The following is a 25,499-nucleotide window of genomic DNA, read 5'->3' as shown; positions in this document are numbered from 1 at the left end:
CTGGAGTGCAGTGGCGCACTCTTGGCTCACTGCAACCTCTGCCTCTTGGGCTTAAGCAATCCTCCTTCTTCAGCCTCCCGAGTGGCTGGCACTACAGGTGCACACTACCACACCTGTCTGATTTTTGTATTTTCTGTAGAGACCAGGTTTTGCCATGTTGCCCAGGCTGATCTCAAACTCCTGGGCTCAAGTGATCCTTCTGCCTTGGCCTCCCAAAGTGCTGGGATTATAGGCATGAGCCACCGTGCCTGGCCTAGCTAGAGGTATCTCTTTTATATCACATTCAGAGTAAATACAATTCTTGTTCCTTACAAGGTTTTGAAAGTGTCTTTCCTTCTCACCTCTTCTTTAGAATACTCTTTCCCAGTTTCTTCAGTATGGTTTTAGGTGTCATGGTGTCCGGTTTATTCACCATCCTGTTTATCTCAACCATAGAAGATACAGCTACTCAGGAGGCTGAGGTAGGAAGATTGCATGAGCCCAGGAGTTCAAGGCTGCAGTGAACTGTGATCACGCCATTGCACTCCAGCCTGGGTGACAGAGCAAAACCCTATCTAAAAAAAAGAAAGAAACTTTCCTTTTATACTTTCCTTGCTCTTTAAACCCTCCTCCCATTCCACTTTCTCACCATCAGAGTTCTATGGCTTTTAGAATTTGCAGGTGAATGGTTTTCAGATTTATTTTTCCAACATTAATTTCTATTGATAGACATTTTTAGTTCGTTCATCTGTCATTATTCCCAAACTAAACCGATCATCTTTCCTCTGAAATACGGTTTCCTATTATTGACATTTATTGAGACTCTTGAGCTAGGCTTCTCATTTATAGTTTCTCTAGTCTTCCCATCATCTCATAAGTTAGTTTTTATTACTTACACTTTACAGATGAGAAAACTGAGGATCAGAGAGGTTAAGTAGGTAGCCCAAGATCACATGGCTAGTTAAAAATCAGATTGAAAGTGTGAGTCCTGATCTGTCAAGCTGGAAAATCCTCATCCTATTTGTGATGTCTCTACGGCCCTAAAATGTTTTTGGTGCATGTGTATGTTTTCTTATTGTAAAATCTTAAGAATGGGAACCTATTACAGAAATGTCAGTCTCGAAGTAGATTTTTCCCTGAGAGCTTAGAACTCAAAAGTTCTTATGACTTCCCATTTCTGACAACTTTGTCTTTCAACATGTTATTCTCTTCCTTCTTTCATTTGTATGTCATAGTAGCCTTGTATGTTTGTGATTTATCTGTTTTTTTCTAAAGAAAATTACTGTGGCTTTTAATCTAAGTTCTCAGCAATTTTAGCTTACTGCTTTCCCACCTATTGCCAGTACAGTCATGTGCTACTTAAGGACATTTCTGTCAAGGATGGACCACATAATACAACAATAGTCTCATAAGATTATAATATTGTTTTCACTGTACCTTTTCTATGTTTTGATACACAAATACTTAACCATTGTGTTACGGTTGCCTATAGTATTCGGTACAGTAACATGCTATACAGATTTTTAGCCTAGGAGCAACAGGCTATTCCATATAGCCTAGGTATATAGTAGGCTATATCATCTAGGTTTGTGGAAGTACACCGTATGGCATTCACAGAACAATGAAATGGGTCACCTAACGACCCATTTCTCAAACATATTCCTGTTATTAAGTGATGCACGACTGCATTACCTTATAAATGAACAAGTATATTCAATGTTTTCCCAGAGTTTTAATTTACTGCCTTTAAGCAGTTCTTCAAAAATAATGTACTACCATTTCTATAAGAAATTTAACATTAATTTTTCCCTTTGTGGTATTTCAAGAAAATATATTGTCTAAATTTGATTTAAGGTACATTTTGATTATTAGTGTTTTTTCCAAGAGAAAGGGATGGGATCTAAAAGAAAAAAATTATAGGATATATTTAAAAGACTTTATGCCTACAATTAGAATTATTATTTTTTCTTTTGAGACAGAGTCTCCTCTTTCACCCAGGCTGGAGTGAAGTGGAGCGATCTCAGCTCACTGCAACCTCTGCCTCCCGGGTTCAAGTGATTCTCCTGCCTCAGCCTCCCAAGTAGCTGGGATTACAGGCGCCTGCCACCACGCCTGGCTAATTTTTGTTTTTAGTAGAGATGGGGTTTCGCCATGTTGGCCAGGTTGGTCTCAAACTCCTGACCTCAGGTGATCCACCCCCCTGGGCCTCCCAAAGTGCTAGGATTACAGGCATGAACCAGCGTGCCCAGCCTAGAATTCTTACATAAATAACAAAAGATATAATTAGACTGGAGGCTGGATGTGGCAGCTCATACCTGTAATGCCAGCACTTTGGGAGGCCAAAGGGGGAGGATGGCTTGAGGCCAGTAATTTGAGATTATAGTGAGCTCTGATTATGCCTCTGTAACCTGCCCAGGCAACAGAACAAGACCGACGCTATCTCTAAAAATAAGAAAAATACATAATTGAGCAACTTCAAAATCTAAAATTGTTAAGCAGCTTACTGCAAATTAGTTAATATCATATTTTATACATATGGTTACATCATTTTTGCTATCTAAAATTTTCATTGCTTTTTACCATATTGTTTCACATTATATTCTTTAGAAAATCTAAAAGTAAACATACAAAAAAGTAGTAACTTGCAGTTGATCTGTTCTTGTGAAGAATTCACATAAGTAAATCCAATGGGTACATTTATAGTATATTTATTTCTCATTTAAATCTACAATTGTATTGTTTCATCCTAAAAATCTTTATTTTAAATAATATATATTTTATAGTGGTAATAACAATGTGGTATTACCTTTGTGGTTTTATATTAAATAAAATAAACTTTCTAAATATTTCTATAAAAATAATTTTTAAAGATTTTAAAGGTAATCATAAGCTTAAAATTATAAAATGTAAGTTTTATGGTAGAAATGCATAACAACATAATCAAATTTATAAGACTATACTATAAAATATGAATTTTTTCAGTGTCATGTCACAAACTCTGCATTTGTTCTTTTTCACAGAACACTCCTATGCCACCTTCACCAGCTGTACAAGTGCAGGGCCAGCCTAACAGTTCTCAGCCTTCTCCATTCAGTGGATCCAGTCAGCCTGGAGATCCAATGAGAAAACCTGGACAGAACTTCATGTGTCTGTGGCAGTCTTGTAAAAAGTAAATGGCAATTTTATTTGATATATAAAAGTATTCTTTGTTTTGGAATGCTTTTATATTTAAGTTTCTGTCATCTATAGTTTCATGAAAATTTTCCTTTAGAACCACTAACTTTAGCGAAACTACAAGAGTTATATTTATGATCCATTATGTGGACCTAAACTAAGAAATTTATATATAAGTGACGGAAAGAACTTCATTGCTTAATGGTATGTTGTAGAGAATATGGTTCAATATTTGTTTTCAGTAAAGAAAATCAATTAAGAATTTAATTATATATTTGGCTGTTAAAAGGTTTTTTTTGTTGTTGTTGTTGTTTTTAAGTGGCTTGAACTTAGTGGCAGCTATAGTATTTCCATATAGTAGAAAGTTAGAAGTAATAATGTGCTAGAAAGAGAATGACTTGTCTTGAATTTGAGTTTGGGGTGGATACCTATGAAAATTATTTTTAAAGCCATACCATCTTACAATTTAATTAAGATGAACTTTTGAAATAAACCTTTCTTAGACTTGAAGGAAAACTTGAAAAGAATGTTGGTTAAAATAAAAATCTTAATTCCTTTGACAGTACTTAGGTAAGACCTTTTGCCTTGAGTCATTTTTTTAGAGGTCTAGGACTAAGGCATTTGTCTTTTTTTTTTTTTTTTTTTTTTTTGGAAACAGAGTCTCGCTCTGTTGTTCAGGCTGGAGTGCAGTGGCGCTATCTCCACTCACTGCAACCTCCACCTCCTAGGTTCAAGCAATTCTTTTGCCTCAGCTTCTTGAGTAGCTGGGATTACAGGCATGTGCCACCATCCCTGGCTAATTTTTGGTTTTTTTTTCACCACGTTGGCCAGGCTAGTCTGGAACTCCTGACCTCCAGTGATCCCTCTGGCCTCGGCCTCCCAAAGTGCTGGGACTACAAGCGTAAGCTACTAAGCCCTGCCAGCATTTGTTTTAATAGACATAACACTGTTCATTTTTTAGATATCAAAGATTCCATTTCACTCTTCATAATTAATAGCAGAAATTACCATATCTTTTACAAGCTATCTTTGCTATTCATATTTTTGTGATATAGATATTATACTTTATTGTAAACTTCATATACAGATTTTTTATATGATTATGGCTGCCTGTGTAGCCTAGGGATTATTAATAGTATGCAAAATATCTATAGGATAGCAATGATCAAACTGTAACTCTCAACCCAGTAATGGGACTGTGGATCATTTTAGTAGGTTTTTGTTTGTTTTTCTTTTCAATGAAAAAATTAAATATATCATAGTTCACCATGTTAGCAAGGGTAAATATTGTTTTCAGTTATATATATGTGACCTATATATGTGTATTTGATCATAGTATAAAATCTATTTGTCAAAAAAATTCTTTAAGAATCAGTCCTTTAGGTTGTTTCCTTCATTCATTGAAGGATTATTTCCTTCATTCATTTAATTTGACCATCTCTTTCTTTTTAGTGTATGTTTGTAAGTTAATTTGAAACTTTCTTCACTGCATGCCAATTTTACTCTCTCCATTTGTCTTGAGATTTTTGTTTTTTTCATGGCAAATAGTAGTTGATGGAATGGGTAGTGTGCTAAAGGTGTTTGTTAACTTTTCAAAAAGTTTACGAAGCTTGTCGCAGTGGTGCAGTCCTGTAGCCCCAGCTGCCCAGGAAGGCTGAGGCAGGAGGATCGCTTGAACCTAGGAATTCGAGTCTAGCTTGGGCAATATGGTGAGACCTCATGTCTAAAAAGATAAAAATAAAGAAGTTTAAGCATAACTGCTTTAGATGAAGTGTTTAGGTTACTTCAAGATAAGTTGCTGGAAGAGTTAATGAACCTAGATGTCTGACAGTTTCCCATCTTGCTAATAGATCAGTGTTACATAATTTGATGATTTACCTTTTTCTTGCTAGTCTTTTCTAAACAAGACAGATTAAACAGGGCTTCTTAGAGCATGCCATTTTTTTTAAGCCATAGCTTTTCACTACTGCATTGCTAATAAGTTTAGTTTTAGTCTGCAAATATTTGTTAAGCATCCTCCACGAGGGTGCATGTGCCAGAAGATAGAAATACAAAAATCACTCCCAGTTCTGAGGGACACAGACCAAAAAACAAATAAATTACAGTATAAGTAAGTACTGTAAAAAAGATAGTTTCATAGTGCTGTTTGCAACATACTGGACAATTTAACTTTGAGATGGTTGGAGAGTTTTACTACAAGCATTACATTTTACTTGAGTCTTAAAGAATGAGTAGGAATTTTTCATGCTAAAATAAACCTGTCAGAATGTTAAGAGCAAGCACAGGAGTGTAAAAGGACCTTGTATGTCCAGGAAACTGTGAGAAGTTAGGATACTACAAGCATAACGACATGAAAAGAGAAATGGCTCTTATTCATATTTAGTTCCAGTTCCAAGTAGGAACATATATATGATAGCCATTGACCACTAAGTGGCTGTTCTAATTTCTTTAATATCATATCAAAAATACTAGTAAAGAATTTTATGCTGGGCATGGTGGCTTGAGCCTGTAATGCCAGCTACTCGGGATGCTGAGAACTAGAGAATCTCTTGAGCCCAGGACTTCAAGGCTACAGTGAGCTATGATTGCGTCATTGCACTCCAGCCTCGGTTATAAAGTAAGACACTGTCTCTTTTTAAAAAAAAAAAAAAAAACCAGAAAACTTTCTTTGTTTCCATCAGATTTAAAGCTAAAATTATTTTCTTCACCTATATATTATTGTAAACTGCTTTATATTTAAAGTTGAAATAGCTATGTGCTCTCTTCCTTTTAAGGACTTAAAAGTGACTTTGAGTATACATTTAACCTGTTCTTAGTTCTGTATTGGCACCACACTTTATGTAGTCTTTTTGTATTTATAATTCTCCTTTTTTTTTCTTTTTCTTTTTCTTTCCCTTTTTTTTTTTTTTTTGAGACACAGTCTCACTATGTCACCCAGGCTGCAGTGCAGTGGTGCTATCTTGATCTTGGCTCATTGCAACCTCTGTCTTGTGAGCTCAAGCCATCCTCCCACCTCAGCCTCCAAAGTGACTGAGACTACAGGTGCATGCCGCCACACCAAGCTAATTCTTGCATTTTTTTATACAGACAGGGTTTTGCCATGTTGCCAAGGCTGTTCTCGAACTCCTGAACTCAAGTGATCTGCCCACCTCAGCCTCCCAAAGTGCTGGGATTACAGGCATGAGCCATAATTCTCCTTTTAGATGTATAATATAGATTCTTTTCAGTAAGCCCCACTCCCTCTTATATCATCACATATTGATGCTTGGTTTTTTGATCTGTAAGCATTTATCTCTAAAAGTTAGGGACCTCACTCTTTAGATATAAATACTATACCACCACCACCACCACCATACTCCTACAGAAAAAAATTAATTCCCTTCAATATTATGATTTCTTCTTATATCCTGTCAGTGTTTACATTTCTCCAGTGGCCTTTTGCTTAGAGTTTGAATTGGAATGTAAGGTTCAAACATTGCCTCTGGTTGATAAGTCTTAAATCTCTTTTAATCTGTTAGATTACCCCTCCATCCCTCTTAATTTTTTTTTCTTTGCAAGTTTTTGTTGAAAAAAAAAAACAGGTTAATTTGTCCTATAGAGCATTACAATCTGGATTTTCCTGATACTGTTTAGCACGTTACTCTGACCTTGTATTTTCTGTACATTGGTAGTTTGGTCCAAATATTTGATCAAGTTCTGGTTTCACTATATGAAGACCACTTCAGAAATGATATTGTGTACTTCCATCAGGAGATATGTAATATCTTCTTGTCTCTTTTTGTGATATAAACAGCCTTTAAGGATCATTGTTCAGAACATTATTTCATTAAGGTTTGTAAAATATAAAAGACCCCCTTTTATCAGTCATTTGCCTTCTTTGAGGAATAGTTCCTACAGGAAAGGCAAGATAGATGCTTGGATATTTCCCTTATTTACCAGTTTTCAAAATAATGAGTTGCTCACTATCACCCTGCAAAAGTTACCATGAGGTTTGGTTTTTGTTTATTTTGTTTGTAGTACTACTGTGAGCTAACAGGAATTTAAACATATTTGAGATATTTCAGTCAATTGAGGTTATGTATCCTTCTTGGTATACAAATTGTGCCGTTTTCGGTCAGTGAAAGCCTCTTCAAGTGGATTTCCCAGGTCCTTTGGTTGTGACCTTAATATAAGTGTTTGATAGTTTTCCTGCTCTCTGATAGGCAAGATAGTCTGTGTGTTTATACTGATTCTTGGAATTTAGATTAAGTACAACAAGGTTTTTACTTCATTTTATCATTTTCACACCTGTACCTTCTTTCTCCCACACCAAAAATCCCATTTCTCAATATTGTTAAGAATTTATTCTTTGTCCTATGTCATACTCCAAAAAAAATGTTGTCTGCTGTGGTATAACTTGAAAAGGTTTTTCTCATTTTTTCAATTAATCATTTGTCTTTTAAAGTAAAAAGACAAATGATTGTCTTTTTACAATCATTTGTAAAAAAAAAACAAAGTAACCCTTTGTTTTTTGTTATTTTGTTTGTTTTTGTCCTAGATGAAGGGTTTTTTCTTTCAATTAATTTTTCTGTAAACAAATTTATTAGGTTTTTCATTATTGCTTCAGGATCTGGATTATAGTTAGGAAGGCTTTCTCTGTGCCCAAATTGTAGAAGAACCCCCATGTTTTTATTTAGAACTTATGTGATTTTTTAGTTTCCATTTAAATCTTATATTTTGGTATTTTTCCCTGTGTCAGTAATCTGGTCTTAAGGAAATGAGGGTAAGTCAGTGACTTTTTTCTTCAATTTGTCACTGTAACTTTCTTTTCTCATACTATAAGAGTAGTTTATTCTAAGAAAAATGAGAGTCACAGTGGATATTTTGGGCTTCAGCACTGTCCAGTGGGACAATCCAAACTAGTTTCATCAGATGCTACTCAAGACTCTTAACAAAAGTGATTCCACAATATTTTCATAATTTTTTCTTATTTTAAAATTATATTTCTAGCTTTTAAAAAATTTAAATTCCAAAAATAGCGTTATCAGAAGATAACCATGGTTGTAAGTTTGGTATGTATCTTTACAAACCTTTTTCATATACAGCTATACTATATTGTACATGAAAAGTATACATGTATACTTTGTTTCTTATTTTAAACTGTATATACTGATCTAGAGCTTGCTTCAATAATATATGTAATACTCATTAATATGACTATATATATATACTTTTTATGTCAATACATAGATTTACTCATTCTTTGTATTGAATACCAATAATTCCCTTTTATTGCACTGTCTTTGTTATCTGCATTGGTAAATAGAACTGCTCGTCCTTTTTTGACAGGATTACTCTTGAATTATGAGGACACATTTCTTTCCATAAATAAGATGCAATGATCCTGCACTATAGTCTCTTAACTATATCTCATATTAAGGGTATTTGGGATTTTAGTTATTTGCTATTACATATGAACAGAACTGTGGTGAATAATTTCGTTTCCATAGCACATTTTCTACAAGTATTTCAGTAGAATAAAATACCAAATTGGGAATTGCTGAGTCAGGGGATTTACATGTTTTTATTTTTATAGAAATTGACAAATTACCATCTAAAAATGTTAACTTGTAATTCAAATAATAGAATATGAGCTTGTTTCCCACTACCTGGCTACTCAAAACTGAGGGGAAATTTCTTTGCTGATCTGATAGCCTCAAAAAGACTGTCAATTTTTATTCTTTTGTTATTTTAACTTTTTAAATAGACTTTATTTTGAGAGCAATTTTAGGTTTACAACAAAATTGAATGGCAAATACAGAGTGTTCCTATATAGCACCTGCCCCACAAATATTACATCTTTATAGGAATGGTACATTTGTTATAACTGGTTAACCTACATTGACACATCATTATCACCCAAAGTCCATTGTTTACATTAAGATTTGCTCTTGACATTGTACATTCTGGGGGTTTTGTTTTGTTGGGTTGTTTTGTGAAGTTTGTTGTTGTTGTTGTTGTTGTTGTTGTTGTTGTTGTTTGGAGATGGAGTCTTACTTCATCACCCAGGCTGGAGTGCAGTGGGGTGATCTCGGCTCACTGCAACCTCCGCCTCCCAAGTTCAAGCGATTCTCTTGGCTCATCTTCCTGAGTAGCTGGGACTACAGGTACGTGCCACCATGCCCAGCTAATTTTTGTATTTTTAGTAGAGATGGCATTTCACCATGTTGAGAAGGCTGGTCTTGAACTCCTGACCTCCTGATCCACCCACCTTGGCCTCCCAAAGTGCTGGGATTACAGGCGTGAGCCACTGCACCCAGCCTGTTGTTACTTGTTTGTTTTCTGAGACAAGGTCTTGTTCTGTCATCCATGCTAGAGTTTAGTGGGATGATCACAGTTCACTGTAACCTCAACTTCCTGAGCTCAAGTGATCCCTCCCGCCTCAGCCTCCTGAGTAGCTAGGACTACAGATGTGACCACCACGCCCACCTAATTTTAACTTTTTTCCCAGCTAATTTTAAAATTTTCTGTGCTGGCCGGGCGCAGTGGCTCATGCCTGTAATCCCAGCACTTTGGGAGGCCGAGGCAGGCAGATCGTGAGGTCAGGAGATCGAGACCATCCTGGCTAGCACAGCGAAACCCCGTCTCTACTAAAAATACAAAAAAATTAGCCGGGCATGGTGGCGGGCGCCTGTAGTCCCAGCTACTCGGGAGGCTGAGGCAGGAAAATGGCATGAACCCGGGAGGCGGAGCTTGCAGTGAGCCCAGATCGCGCCACTGCGCTCTAGCCAGGGCAACAGAACGAGACTCCATCTCAAAAAAAAAAAAAAGAAAAAAAAACTTCTGTACAGACGGGGTCTTACTATGTTGCCTAAGCTGGTCTTGAACTCCTGGTCTCAAGCAATTCTCCCACCTTGGCCTCACAAAGGGTTGGGATTACAGGCATGAGCCACTGCACCTGACCACGCTATGGGTTTTGACAACTATTAATATAATAACAAGTGTCCACCATTACAGTATGCAGAATAGTTTTATTGCCCTAAAAATCTTTTGTATTCTGCCTCTTCATCTTACCATTCCCCAGCTCCTGTTTTAATTTTTATTTCAAGTACTGAGTTAAATATCTTTATGATTTTCTTCTGTGAATTATCTACTCGTGTCATTTGCTCATTCTTTATTGCCCTTCCTAAAAATTTGCAATACTTCTCTGTACATTAAGGATGTCAATTCTTGGCCAGGCGTGGTGGCTCACACCTGTAATCCCAGCAATTTGAGAGGCCAAGGCAGGCAGATCACTTGAGGTCAGGAGTTCGAGACCAGCCTGGCCAACATGGCAAAACCCTGTCTCTACTAAAAATACAAAAATTAACTAGGCATGGTGGCGGGTACCTGTAATCCCAGCTACTTGGGTGGCTGAGGCACGAGAATCGCTTGAACCCGGGAGGCAGAGGTTGCAGCAAGCCGAGATTGTGCCACTGCACTCCAACCTGGGTGACAAAGCGAGACTCTGTCTCAAAGAGGAAAAAAAGAAGGATATCATCTCTTTATTATGTGTCCACCCCACGTCTCGAGACTTTAGCCATATTTTGCTACATAGAATTTAAATCTTAATGGTTTTCATGTCGTGCTTAGAAAGACCTTTTCAACTTTTGTATCATAAAATGCACATTTTTTGCTTTGTAATACATTAATATTTTTACTTTTTGATTAATTTGTAATTTAGCTTGATGTATAAAATGAGGTATGAGCCTAGCTTAATTATTTTCCAAATGGCTAACTTATTGGCAATCATCTTTCCCTCAGACATTTGAATTGCCACCTTTGTCATATACTAATCCTATAAATGCTGTGCCTATTTCTGGATCACTTGTTATCCCCTTGATCTCTGTCCTTATTACACTATCACTTTAAATGTATTTTAACTTTGGATATGGCAGTTTGCCCCTGCTGATTCTTCGCAGTTTTTTATGATGTATTTGAGCAACTACTTTATACTAGGCACTGTGCCGGGTTTTGAAATTAGAGTGATGTATGAATCAGATTTATTTCTCGAGATTGCCAAGAAAGGCATGTTGGGATTTGGGTTGCAATTGCTTTTTGTTTTTTCTTTGAGATGGAGTCTCGCTGTGTCACCCAGGCTGGAGTACAGTGGCAAGATGTCGGCTCACTGTAACCTTCGCCTCCCAGGTTCAAGTGATTCTCCTGCCTCAGCCTGAGTAGCTGGGATTACAGGCACGTGCCACCATGCCCAGCTAATTTTTGTATTTTTAGTAGGGACGGGGTTTCACCATATTGGCCAGGCTGGTCTCGAACTCCTGAGCTCGTGATCTGCCTGCCTCGGCCTCCCAAAGTGCTGGGATTACAGGCGTGCGCCACCGTGCCCGGCCACGATTGCTTTTAATGAACAGTTTTTTGTTTATTTTTTGATAGTGAGCACTTTTTTTTAGATTTCCCTTACTGGAAAAGGTATCAGCCCATGTTTTTTTTTTTTTTTTCCAATAGAGCTTCTTGACTTTTCTTCGCATAAATTTTGTACTTTATTAAGTTTATTGCTAGGTGGTAGTCTTATATTTAGTTGTTATAAATGATCTCAACTTCCATTATATTTTTCAACTGATAGGTGTTTTCTATATTTATACTTCATATTTTGTCTTATCCAATTATAATGTCTAGGCCAGGTGTTGTGGCTCATGCTTGTAATTTCAGCACTTTGGGAGGCCAAGGCAGATGGATCACTTGAGGTCAGGAGTTTGAGAACAGCCTGGCCAATATGGTGAAACCCCATCTCTACTAAAAATGTGAACATTAGCCAGGCGTGGTGGCGGGCGACTGTAATCCCAGCTAATCAGGAGGCTGAAGCAGGAGAATTGCTTGAACCGGGGAGGTGGAGGTTGCAGTGAGCTGAGATCATGCCATTGCATTCCAGCCTGTGTGACAGAGCAAGACTCCACCTCAAAAACAAAACAAAACAAAACAAAATCAAACAAACAAACAAGTCTAATGTTTTCAGCACAATTGCACAATAGTGATAATATTCATCCATATCTTTTTTAAAGCTAATAAACCATTTTTTTTTTTTTTTTTGAGACAGACTCTTGCTCTGTCATCCAGGCTGTAGTGCAGTGGCGCGATCTCGGCTCACTGCAAGCTCCGCCTCCTGGGTTCACGCCATTCTCCTGCCTCAGCCTCCTGAGTAGCTGGGACTACAGGCGCCCGCCACCATGCCCTGCTAATTTTTTTTGTATTTTTAGTAGAGAACGGGGCTTCACTGTGCTAGCCAGGATGGTCTCGATCTCCTGTTCCTGATCCACCCTCCTCAGCCTCCCAAAGTGCTGGGATTACAGGCGTGAGCCACTGTGTCCGGCCTAAACCACGTTTTTTTAGAGCAGTTTTAGGTTTATGGAAAAATCGAGCAGATAGAATAGAGTTCCCATATCTCCGTCCTCCCTGCACACAGTTTCCACTATTATTGACACCTTGCATTAGTGTGGTACACACATGATAATTGATGAGCCAATATTGATACACTAGTATTAACTAAAGTTCATAGTTTACATTCAGATTCATCCTTTCTACAGTTCTGTGGGTTTTGACAAATGCGTAATGTCATGTCTCCAACATTACAGTAACATGCAGAGTACCTTCACTACACTAAAAATCCATTTTGCTTTACCTATTTATTCCTCCTCACCCCCTCCCTCGCCCCCAGTTCCTGGCAGCCACTCATTTTTTTTACTGTCTCTATAGTTTTCATTTTTCCAGAATGTAATATAGTTGGAATTATTCAGCAGTATCCTTTTTAATCTGGTTTCTTTCACTTAGTAATATGCACATAAGTTTTCTCCATGTCTTCTTATTGTTGGATAGCTCATTTCTTTTAATTTCTGTATAATATTTTATTATACAGATGTACATAGTTTGCTTATCCATTCGTCTATTGAACAGTGTCATAATTGCTTCCAATTACTGGCAATTTTGAACTAAGGTGTTATAAACATTTATGTGTAAGTTTGTGTGGATGTAGTTTTTCAACTAACTCATTTGGGCAAACACCTAGGATTATAATTGCTGGATCATATGATAAAGACTATGCTTAACATTGTAAGAAACTGTGAATCTGTCTTCCAAAGTGTGTGTACGATTTTGTATTCCTACCAGCAGTGAATGAGAATTTTGTTGCTTCATATCCTTGCCAACATTTAGTTTTGTCAGTGTTTTAGATATGAGCCATTCTGATAGGTGTGTGTTGGTATATCTGTTAATTTCTAGTTCCCTAAAAACATATGATGCTGAGCATCTTTTTGTTTGTTTATTTACCATATGTATATCTTTTTGGTGGGTGTCTATTCAGATATTTAACCCATTTTTAATTTGGTTGTTTGCTGAGAGCTTTTGGCATGAGTAGATAATGGATTATGTCAAATGCTTTTCTGCGTCTATTGCTATGATCATATGATTTTTATTTTTTGTCTTGTGAATGTGATGGATTAGTTCAGTTTTTGCTTCAACCAGCCTTGTGTCCCTGTAATAAATTTTACTTTGTCATGGCATATATTTCTTTTTTATGCATTGTTTGATACAATTTGCTAATATTTTTCCTGAGGATGTTCTCCTCTATATTCATGCAAGATTCTGGGATGTAGTTTTCTTGTAATGTCTTTGTCTGATTTTGGTAATAGGGTTATGCTGTCCTCATAGAATAAGTTAGAAAGTGTTCCCTCTGCTTCTATTGTCTGGTAGGGATTGTAGAGAATTTATATCATTCCTTCCTTTAATTATTTGTTGTGAATTCAGCAGAGAAACCTGTGGTCCTGGTACTTTCTGTTTTGAAGGTTATTAATTATTGATTCAATTTCTTTAATAGTTACAATGTTATTCAGATTATCTGTTGCTCCTTGAGTGAGTTTTGGCAGATTGTGTCTTTCAGGGAATTGGCCGATTTCATCTAAGTTATCAAATATGTGAGCATAGAGATATTTCTGTTTCTTTATTAGCATCCTTTTAATGTCCATGGGATTGGTAGTAATGGTCCCTTTTTCATTTCTGATATTAATGATTTGTATCTTCTGTTATTTTTTCTTGGTTAGGTTAGCTACAGGTTTATGTATTTTATTGAATTTTTTTTCCCCCAAAGAACCAGCTTTTGGTTTTGTTAAATTTTTTCTTTCTGTTGATTTCCTGTTTTCAGTTTCATTAATTTCTGCTCTTTTATTATTTTTTTTCTTCTGCCTGCTTTGGGTTTAATGTGCTCTTCTTTGTCTAGTTTCCTAAGGTAGAAGCTTGCATTATTATTTTAGATCTTTCTTCTTTTTTAGTATATACATTCAATGCTAAAGCCTTCCCTCTAAGTACTACTTTTACTATATCCAGAAATTATGATTACGTTGTATTTTCATTTTCCTCTAGTTCGAAATATTGCAAAAATGTGTTATTTAGACTCCAAATGTTTTTGGTATTTTCTAGCTATCTTTTTGTTATTGATTTCTCTATTAATCTGTTCTCACACTGCTTTAAGGACATACCCGAGACTGGGTAACTTATAAAGAATAAAGGTTTAATTGACTCACAGTTTTGCATGGCTGGGAAGGCCTCAGGAAAGCAACAATCATGACAGAAAGGGAAGTAAACACGTCCTTCACATGGCAGCAAGAGAGGGAAGTGCCAAGCAAAGAGGGGAAAAGTCCCTTATAAAATCGTCAGATCTCGTGAGAACTCACTCACTATCAGGAGAACAGCAGCACGGGCGTAACCGCATGGGTGGGGACACAGCCAAACCATATCAATTTCTATTTAATTCCATTGTGGTTTCAGAGTATACATATGATTTCTATTCTTTTAAATTTGCTAAGGTGTGTTTTATGTCCCAGATTGTGGTCTATCTTGGTGGATGTTCCATGTGAGCTTGAGAAGAATATATTGTTGGATGAAGTATTCAGTAAATATCAATTAGATCCAGTTGATTGATGGTGCTGTTCAATTCAACTATATCCTTACTGATTTTCTGCCTATTGGATCTGTCAATTACTGATAGAGGTATGTTGAAGTCTTCAACTATAATAGTGGATTTGGTTCTTTCTCTTTGCAGTTCTATCAGTGTTTGACTCACATGTTTTGATGCTTTATGTTCAGTACATATATCTTAAGGGTTGCTATATCTTCTTGGAGAAGATTGTTAGGTTTTCTTTATCATTATGTAATGCCCCTCTTGATCCACGATAACTTTCCTTGCTCTGAAGTCTGCTTTGTCTGAAATAATTATTGCCACTCCAGCTTTCTTTTAATTAGTGTTAATATAGTTTATCTTTCTCCATCCCTTTACTTTTAATCTGTGTCTTTATTTTAACAATACATAGTTGGGTCTTATTATCCTCTCTGTCTTTTAATTTGTGTATTTAGATCATTCTCATTTAATGTGATTTTCACTGTAGTTGCATTGATAGCTATCATATTTGTAAATGCACTTGTTCTTTTTCTGCTGTCCCATTTTTCTGCCTTCTCTGATGTTAGCTGAGCACTTTTTATGTTGCCATTTTCTCCCCTTTCTTCAGATATCAATCATATTTCTTTAACTTTTTCATTTGTGGTTATTTTAGAGTTTGCAGTATACATTTATAGTTAATCTAAGATGACTTTCAAACAATAGTACAGGCATACCTCAGAGATATTGCATGTTTGGTTCCAGATCACCACAAGAAGGCAAATATCACAATAAAGCAAGTCACATAAATATTTTTGTTTCTTAGTGCATTTAAAAGTAATGTTTACACTATACTATAGTTAATTAAGTGTGCAATAACATTTTGTCTAAAATAAAAAGGTACATACCTTAATTAAAAATGTTTTACTGCTAAAGATGCTAATGATCATCTGAACCTTTAGCAAGTCATCATCTTTTTGCTGGTGAAAGGTCTTGCCTCGATATTGATGGCTGCTGACTGATCAGGATAGTGGTTGCTGAAGGTTGGGGTAGTCATGTCAATTTCTTAAAATAAGGTAATGAAGTTTGCCACATCACTGGACTCTTCCTTTCACAAAAGATTTCGCTGTAGCATGAGATGCTGCTTGATACCATTTTACCCACGGTAGAACTTCTTTCAAAATTGGAATCAAGCAGCAGTGCATTCCTGTACTCCCAGCTATTTGGGAGGTTGAGGAAGGAGGATTGCTTGAGTCCAAGAGTTCTGGGCTGTAGCACACTACACTGACTGGTTGTCTGCACTAAGTTCGGCATCAGTATGGTGACTTCCTGGGAGTAGGGACCACCAGGTTGCCTAAGGAAGGGTGAACTAGCCCAGGTCAGAAATGGAGCAAGTCAAAACTCCAACGCTGATCGGTAGTAGGATAGTGCCTGTAAATAGCCACTGCACTCCAACCTGGACAATAGAGCAAGACCCTGTCTCTTAAAAAAAAAAAAAAGATTGAGTCAGTCTTCTCAAACCCTGCTGCTGTGTTATCAACTAAGTTTATGTAATATTCTAAAGCCTTTGCTATCATTTCAACAGTGTTCACAGCATCTTCACCAGGAGTAGATTCTACCCCAAGAAACCACTTTCTTTGTTCATCCCTAAGAAGCAACTCCTCATCCATTCAAATTTTATCATAAGATTCTAGCAATTCAGTTACATCTTTAGGCTCTGCTTCTAGTTCTCTTGCTATTTGTATCATATTTGCTGTTACTTCCTCCACTGAAGCCTTGAATCCTCAAAGTCATTCATGAGAATTGGAATCAATTTCTTCCATACTCCTGCTAATGTTCATATTTCGACCTCCTCCCATGAATCACGAATGTTCTTAGTGGCAACTAGCATTAGAGAATCCTTTGCAGAAGATTTTCAATTTACTTTGCCAGATCTATCCGTGGAATTACTATCTATAGCAGCTATAGCCTTAAGGAACAAGAAGAGTTGAAAGTTGAGGCCAGGCACAGTGGCTGATGCCTGTAATCTCAACACTTTGGAAGGCCAAAGCAGGAAGACGGCTTGAACCCAGGAGTTCAAGACGAGGCTGGCAATATAGCAAGACCTTGTTCCTACAAAAAAATTAAAAAATAGGTGGTCATGGTGGCCCTTGCCTGTGGTCCCAGTTACTCAGGAGACTTTGGTGGAAGGATCGCTTGAGCCCAGGAGGCGGAGTTTGCAGTGAGCGGAGATGTACCACTACACTCCATCCTCAGCAACAGAGTGAGACCCTGTCTCAAAAAAATAAAAAATAGTTGAAGTGACTGCTTGTTCCATGGGCTGCAGAATGGATGTTGTGTTAGCAGCATGAAAACAACATTCATATCCTTGTAGAGCTCCATCAGAGCTCTTGGGCACCTAGATACATTGTCAGTGAGTGGTACTGTTTTGAAATAAATCTTTTCATCAGAGTGGTAAGTTTCAATAGTGGACTTAAAATACTCAGTAAACCATGCTGTAAACAAATGTGCTATCATCTAGGCTTTGATGTTGCCCAGGCAATGTAGATTTAGCATAATTCTTAAGAGTCCTCAGATTTTCAGAATGGCCAATGAGCATTGACTTCAACTTAAAGTCACCAGCTGCATTAGCTGCTAATGAGAGTCAGCCTTTCTTAGAATCTTAGAAGCTTTGAAGCCGGGTATTGACTTTTCCTCTCTAGCTATGAAAGTCCTAGACCTAGATATCATCTTCTTCCAGTAAAAGGCTGTTTGATCTTTATTGAAAATCTGTTGCTTAGTGTAGCATTCTTTATCAATGATGTTAGCTAGGTCTTCTGGATAACGTGCTGCAGCTTCTGCATCAGGACTTGCTTTACCTTGCACTTTCATGTTATGGAGATGGCTTCTTAAACCTCATGAAGCAACCTCTGCTGGCTTCAAACTTTTCTTCTGCATCTTCTCTACCTCTCTCAACCTATGCATAGAATTTAAGAGAGTTTAGGGCCTTGCTGTGGATTAGGCTTTGGCTTAATAGAATGTCTTGACTGGTTTGATATTCTATCCAGACCTCTACAACTGTCTCCATATCAGCAAGGCTCTTTCACTTTCCTGACATTTGGGTGTTCACTTGAGAATCACTTTTATTTTCCATTGAGAACTTTTCATTTACATTCACAGCTTGGCTGTTTGGTGCAAGAGGCATAGCTTTTAGCCTTTCTCAGCTTTGCCATACCTTTCTCACTAAACTTAATCATTTCTAGCTTTTAATTTAAAGTGAGAGACATACGACTCTTCCTTTCACTTGAACACTGAGAGGCCATTGTGGGGTTATTAATTGGCCTAATTTCATTATTGTTGAATGGTGTATCAGGGAGCCCTAAGGATGGAGAGAGAGATGAAGGTAACAGCCAGTCAATGGAGTACTCAAAAGACACATAACATTTGGCTGGGTGCAGTGGCTCACGCCTGTAATCCCAGCACTTTGGGAGGCCGAGGCGGGTGGATCACCTGAGGTTGGGAGTTCAAGACCACCCTGACCAACATGGAAAAACCCTGTTTCTACTAAAAATACAAAATTAGCCAGATGTGGTGGCACATGCCTGTAATCCCAGCTAGTAGGGAGGCTGAGGCAGGAGAATCGTTTGAGCCCGGAAGGTGGAGGTTGCAGTGAGCCAGAGATTGTGCCGTTGCACTCCAGCCTGGGCAACAAGAGTGAAACTCCATCTCAAAAAAAGAAAAAAAAGGAAAGAAAAAAAGACACAGAACATTTACACTCCAAAACATTTACAATGGTGACATCAAGATCACTGATCACAGATCACTATAACAGATATAGTAATAATGAAAGTGTTTTAAATATTGTGAGAATTACCAAAATGTGATATAAAGACAGGAAGCAAGCACATGCTGTTAGAAAAATGGTGCTGATAGTCTTGCTTGTCACAGGGTTGCCACAAACCTTCAATTAAAAAAAAAAAAAAGGCCGGGCGTGGTGGCGCACACCTGTAATCCCAGCACTTTGGGAGGCCGAGGTGGGCGGATCACAAGTTCAGGAGACCGAGACCATCCTGGCTAACACAGTGAAAACTCATCTCTACTAAAAAAAATACAAAAAAATTAACCAGGCCTGGTGGCAGGCACCTGTAGTCCCAGCTCCTTGGGAGGCTGAGGCAGGAGAATAGCGTGAACCCAGGAGACAGAGCTTGCAGTGAGCCCAGATCACGCCACTGCACTCCAGCCTGGGTGACAGAGTGAGACTCCATCTCAAAAAAAAAAAAAAAAAAGTATTTGCAAAGCATAATAAAGCAACATGCAATAAAATGGGATGTACCTGTGTATTGCTATACAGGTACTGGTCCGTGGCCTGTTAGGAACCAGGCTGCACAGCAGGAGGTGAGTGCCAGGCAAAAAAAGCAAAGCTTCATCTGTATTTACAGCTGCTCCCTATTGCTTGCATTACCACCTAAGCTCTGCCCCCTGTTAGATCAGTGGCGGCATTGGATTCTCATAGGAGCGCAAGCCCTGTTGTGAACTGTGCATGCGAGGGATCTAGGTTGCATGCTCCTTATGAGAACCTAATGCCTGATGATCCGTCACTTCTCCCATCACCCCCAGATGGGACCATCTAGTTGCAGGAAAACAAGCACAGGGCTCCCATTGATTCTACATTATGGTGAGTTGTATAATTATTTCATTATATGGTACAATGAGTAATAATGGAAATAAAGTGTACAATAAATGTAATGTGCTTGAATCATCCCAAAACCATCCCCCCAACCCCTGGTCCATGGAAAAATTGTCTTCCATGAAAGTGGTCCCTGGTACCAAAAAAGGTTGGTGACTGTTGCCTTATACTATGTCCTTTACATGCTGTCACTCATTTCACTTATCTGTAAGCTATAATCACCAGATATACTATTGCTATTTTTTATTATCTGTTAGATCAATCAAAAGTAAGAAAAATAAATATTTTGCTTCTATTGATTTCTTCTTTAACACTCTTCCTTACTCTATGTAAATTCAAGTTTTGACCTCTGTATTTTCCTTCTCTGAAGATCTCCTTTTAACATTTCTTGTGAAGCAAGTCTCCTGGTGCATATGGCCTCAGTTTTTGTTTGTCTGAGAAAGTCTATTTCTCCTTGACTTTTGAAGAGTGATTTTACTGGATACAAAATTCTAGGTTAGTGGATGTTTATCTTTCAACAGTTTAAATATCTCATTCCATTCTTCTTGCTTGCATTATTCCTAAAGAGACATCAGTGTATTCTTCTCCTTGTCCTTCCATCAGTAAGTTGGTTTTTTCCCTCTTAATTCTGTGAAGGTTTTTTTCTTTGTCTTTGGTTTTTGGAAGTTTGAATATGATGTGGCTAGGTGTTGATTTTTTAATATTTATCTTGTTTAGTGTTGTCTGTGTTTCCTGGATCTGTGATTTCTTGTGTGACATTAGTTTTGGAAAATTCTCACTTCGTTCTTACTTCAAATATTTTTTGTGTTCTTTCTCTTTTTCTTCTCTTTATGGTATTCCCACTGCATATATTTGCAGCTTTTGTTATCACCCCACAGTCCTTGAATATTCTGTTTGTTTCCTCTATTCTTTGTTCCCTTTGCTTTTCAGTTTGGGAAGTTCCTGTTGACATATCTTACTTACATCTTCAAGTCCACTGATTCTTTCCTTATCTGTATCCAGTCTGTTGATGAGTCTATGAAAGACATTGTTTATTTGTTACAGTTTTTTTCATATTTCTAGCATTTTTGTTATTCTTAGCATCTCATCTCTGCTTACATTATCCATTTGTTCTTGATGTTCACTTTTTCCATTAGTCTTATCATATTTATTATAATTATTTTAAATTCTCAGTCTGAAAATGTCAAAATTTGTGTGATATCTGAGTCTGGTTCTAATGTTAGCTTTGCCTCTTCTGACCGTGTGTGTGGCGGTGGGCGGGGGTTGTTTGTTTTTATACTTCTGGCGTGCCTTGTCAGTTTTTGTTAAGTCAGACAGGATGTTTCAGTTAAGCATCTGAGGTAAATAGCCTTTGGCGTGAGGTTTTATGTTTATCTGGTTAGAATTTAGGCTATGTTTAATCTTTGCTGTAGCTGTAGGTGTCAGAAGCTTCAGTATTCCCTGATGTCCTTTTTTTTCTTCCTTTGTTGTTGTTGGATTTTTTTTAGAAACTCCTTTTTAAATATAGCCTGTATCTTGTAGCTCTCTCAGTTCTAATACACGGTTATACTATACTGGAAACCTGTTGATACAGTGGTAAGGTAATGGGGAGGTGAAATATTCTATAATCTTATGATTAAATCTCACTTTTAAAAAGTCGGCCTTCATCTAAGGGCTGCGACTTTGGTAAGTTTTTCAGCCTTTATTTTTTTTCTCCTGTGTAAGACGAAAAGTCTAGAGAGGGCCCGTGTTTTGTAATTGCTTTTCCTGTAAGTCAGATAAGGCTCTCTGGTAAAGTCGTTTTTCATGAGACAGACCTTTGTAAGGTGAAGAGAACAGTCTGGGCATATTAGAAATGGTTACTTACCCCCTTCCATTCCTGGAAGCAGGGAGAAATTTTTCTTCAGTCTTCACTGTGAGATCCTGGTCTCTGAAGGTAATTCACACAAAAGTATGGGTTCTCCACAGAAACTGACCTCCCGCCCCAAGGGTTTTTAATTGTGAAGATTAGCAGTTTGTCAGTTGCTGTTTAAGGGTTCCTGCAAGTTACGGGCTCCAGCTAGAAGGGCTGATTCTCTGTATTCAAGGGTCTCTCCAGCTTTCAGAGTGGTAGTTTGCCCTGTGACCTCAGTTCTCTGACAGATCCAGGAGGAGTTGTAAATTTTCAGTTTGTTCATCTTATTTCTTATTGTGAGGATGGGACTGATGACTTGCAGCTTTTTACATGTTTGAAAGGAAACTGAAAGTCCTCATCATTATCTTTTATCCTTGTTTATCATCATTAAGCACAATGTTGACTATTAGTTTATCCTTGAAATGTATAAATAATGTGATTGTATAAAACATTTTTGAGACTCCCTCAAAAGTGTCCTTTATTTAAAAATATCTATGAATTGCTGTTTAAATTCTGTGTAATTGGAGAAAAGGACTTGATGCCTTTGAATAGTGGAGTTTATATTCAGTGTTTTTAGGACTATTTTTCTAGGCTACAGTGTTCTTTGAATAAGTGGTGTCAGGCAAAGTTAAGACAGGCCCTCTACCTTGCCTTTAAACATAGGAGTTTTGCTTTTGTTTTATATATAGGGGTTTTAAGTAATATTTTGTTTGAAGATTCTGTTGCTAAAAAGACATTTGAAAAACACTTTTCTGGAATCTATTGCTCCTCATATATTTCTCGTTAAAAACTGCTACAGAAAGATGAAAATTATTTTCCCTTAAGAGGAATAAAATCTACATTATATTTGTATTTAGAATTGCATTATTGAAAGTCAAACCAGGAATATAGAGGATCTCAAATATATTCTAAACAAATATTTCCTGTGTGAAAACTTGTCTGTCTATGAAGGAGGGACTTTTACTTGGTACTGATAAAACTGATAATTCCCCAACTGCCCAGGAAATCTACCCAAGTGATGTTGAGTTTCAAATCACCAGGTTCCTACTGAACCTTATACAGTTACAATTCCTCCTAAAGTTCCTATTGTAAGGTGTAATTACTCCTACTGTACAAGCCAGAATAATTTTTTTGTTTGTTTGTTTATTTGTTGGGTGACCCAGGCAATTTTATTACTTTATCCCTGAACCTCAGTTGCCTCATGGATAAGATGGAGATAATAATAGCACTCATTTTATAATTATGAAGATTAAACACATTAATGCAAGGAAAACACTTGAGTCTGTGTCTAGCACATGCTCAACACTTAACAGATGTTATTTATACATGCTGATGTCTCAAACAGGCATGGAATGTTAAATACATAAAACAGGAAGTTTTAGCCATTGACATATTCTCTGCCCCTACCCCAGTTTGTCCAAGCCTATCGAGATAGTGTCCTTAATCTTTGCAGGTGTTGGATTCAAGACAACTGTCAGATGGCGTTCATCTGCATAACTGAATATAAATGCAGTTTTGGCTGTTTGGGGGGACACAACACTAGAGTTTAATCTTCGAATTTGACTTGGAAGCATTCCTGCCAATATAAAAGATTTTGTTTGAGGCATTGGAGAAGCCAAAGCCTGCTCCTAGGTTGAACTTCCAGCTCATGGCCTAGTTGTAGTCCTGCTGCAGGTTCTGCTGCAAGCTATTTGCTGCCTTCTTGCTGAGGGTCATGTTGGGCCTTGCAGTCATGCTAGGGGGGCAGCTGAATGAAGGGGTCAGATTTTTGAATCCACCCATGTTTGAGAAATTTCCATTTCTGTTCCTTGTTCTTAAAACCAGTATCCCACTGGCCAGACTGGGTTACTGTCCACTTCCTGGTTTCAGAAGCTTCTCTTTTGCCCAGCTAAAGATCAGTCTGTTGCAAGGCCTTCCACCTCACCTGGTCTGTATGCCCTTGTCCATGTTGCCTTTCTTTTCCAACATAACCTCTGTGTCTGTCTGTTTTCTCTTTCCACGAGTTTCCTGCTACCCCACTCTCTTTCCTCTTCTTTTTTTCCTTTTCAGAGCCACGTCCTCAGTGAGTGGCTGCTCTGTTTTTCTTGGACTTCAGTTTCTTCTTTGCTGTGACCTTAGGGCCATCGCATATTGCGATGTATTTTGGAGCCTCAATTTTGACTGGCTTTTTTTTACTTCGTATCCTAAGGCTACACTTCATGGACCTGGAGGGCTTGGGGTGTGGCCTAGGAAGTTGTCTCCCTTCTGGTGGATTTTTTTGTCTTTTTCACTTAACCACTGTGTTCCCTGGGCTTCCCCTGCTTCCGTTCTGCCCCAAGGCTGCCTGCTCCTTGCCCTCCTTCCCCACTGAGCAAATGTAGGCAACATTCCTTTCCTTGCAGAATCAAGGGTCCTGGACTGAGAAGGCTCTGGGGTCCTGTGCCCCTTTTTTTCCCTCTTGTGTTTTTTGAACTTCTCGCCAACTCTGGTCTCCTCCTCACTGTGTCTGGGATCTGGGGAGGTTTTCACCCCAGAGCCGTGGAACATGCCAGAGGTCACTTCTTTTTCTTCTTCCTGCTGAGGAACTCCAAGTGGCAAAGCGCCTGCTTCCTGGGGCTGGGTGACTTCCCTGTCTGTCTGTCACACAACATGGCCTCAGGTTCTAGGTGCTCCTTAGGGTGCTAAGGCTTGTCTTTGTTTTCACTAGAGGCATCTCTGGTGTCAGCGCTTGTACCACACTCTTAGAGCGGGATGTGGCTCTTATAGGAGAAACATCAACAAAATGATTGTCATTGTTTAAAATTGAGATTAAGTCTCCAGTTCTTTGATGACCTTCTTTCTTTTTTACTTTGGGACCCCAAGGCCCAGGTCTCCTTTGTGGGCCTTGGTGATTATTCCCATAAGTCAAACTTCTCTGCCTCCAGGTGAGAGCCTACTTCACCATGACCCAGAAGTCCCGGAATAAGACTTTTGTACCGAACTGGCTAAAGTACGAATAATGCTTTCTCTGATAGAAAATTACTGAAAACAACAACAGACACCAACTTCACTATATTTTGCAAGTGATTAAAAACTTACAGGTAGCTAGAATTTGTTTTCTAGAACAAAGGTAGATTGATTTACATGATTACTTCTACTTCTTCCAAAAGTATTGAAGTATCTAAAGACGAGCTGAATGTTACACATAAAACTGCCATCTTGATATTGTGAAAATACTTGGAAGAGTAAAATATCCAAGTGGAATTTTTAAATTCATGATAACATGCCTTAGCAAATACTGTTTAATTTTAGGTAAACTGCCAATTTAGGTTGAAATTAATCAGTAGTTAGATTGATCAATAGCTTGACTTAAATGTCAGTGGGAGAAACAAATTGAAATTAGTTTTGTAGCATCATTTGTCTCAATTTTGTGGTCATAAAACCAGAAGAGATCTTCAGAGGGTTATATGTTGTTTTCTGAAGTTTTGTGGTATTAGCACAATGCCTTGCACATAAAATGCTTTTAACTAACATATTTTTGACTAAGTTAAATGAATGAAGTTTACCTAGCTTGATTCTAAAGTCATCAGTTCTTTGCTGACTTAGCCTGTTGGCATCTTGCATTTTCAATTTGTCAGGATAACAAGTTGTCGTCATCTTGCTGTTTCTAGGTTGATAAAATATTTTGTGTGAGAGCGCTAAAATACTAGATATTTTGCTAATATTACTATCCTTATAATTTGAACTAATGAGCCTTCATAAATGTGAGATTAATTTCATTTAATAATTTATTTTTGGTAACATCAGTTTGAGAAATATGTGTTCCTTAGGCCTTAACTACTGATTTGCCATAAATAATTTTTTTAACTAGGAAATACCCTGATTTCTACCACACATAGTAGTAGAATTTTTACCTTGTTCTATTATTTTAAACATTGAATACCAAAGAATTT

General features: G+C 37.6%; 1 protein-coding gene across 1 annotated transcript in view; it reads left to right on the top strand.

Moving 5' to 3' along the window:
* ARID2 (AT-rich interaction domain 2) overlaps positions 1-25,499 on the top strand; it is a 181,909-nt gene that overhangs the window by 133,161 nt on the left and 23,249 nt on the right. The window contains exon 16 of the mRNA XM_003825757.6: positions 3,000-3,148. Coding sequence (XP_003825805.1) covers positions 3,000-3,148 — 149 coding nt within the window. The remainder of the gene's footprint in view (positions 1-2,999; positions 3,149-25,499) is intronic.

Source organism: Pan paniscus, chromosome 10 (genome assembly GCF_029289425.2).
Source record: "Pan paniscus chromosome 10, NHGRI_mPanPan1-v2.0_pri, whole genome shotgun sequence".
NCBI classification, from domain to species: domain Eukaryota; kingdom Metazoa; phylum Chordata; class Mammalia; order Primates; family Hominidae; genus Pan; species Pan paniscus.
The sequence above is the reverse complement of the archived record's forward strand: the minus strand, read 5'-3'. Positions and strand labels throughout refer to the sequence as shown.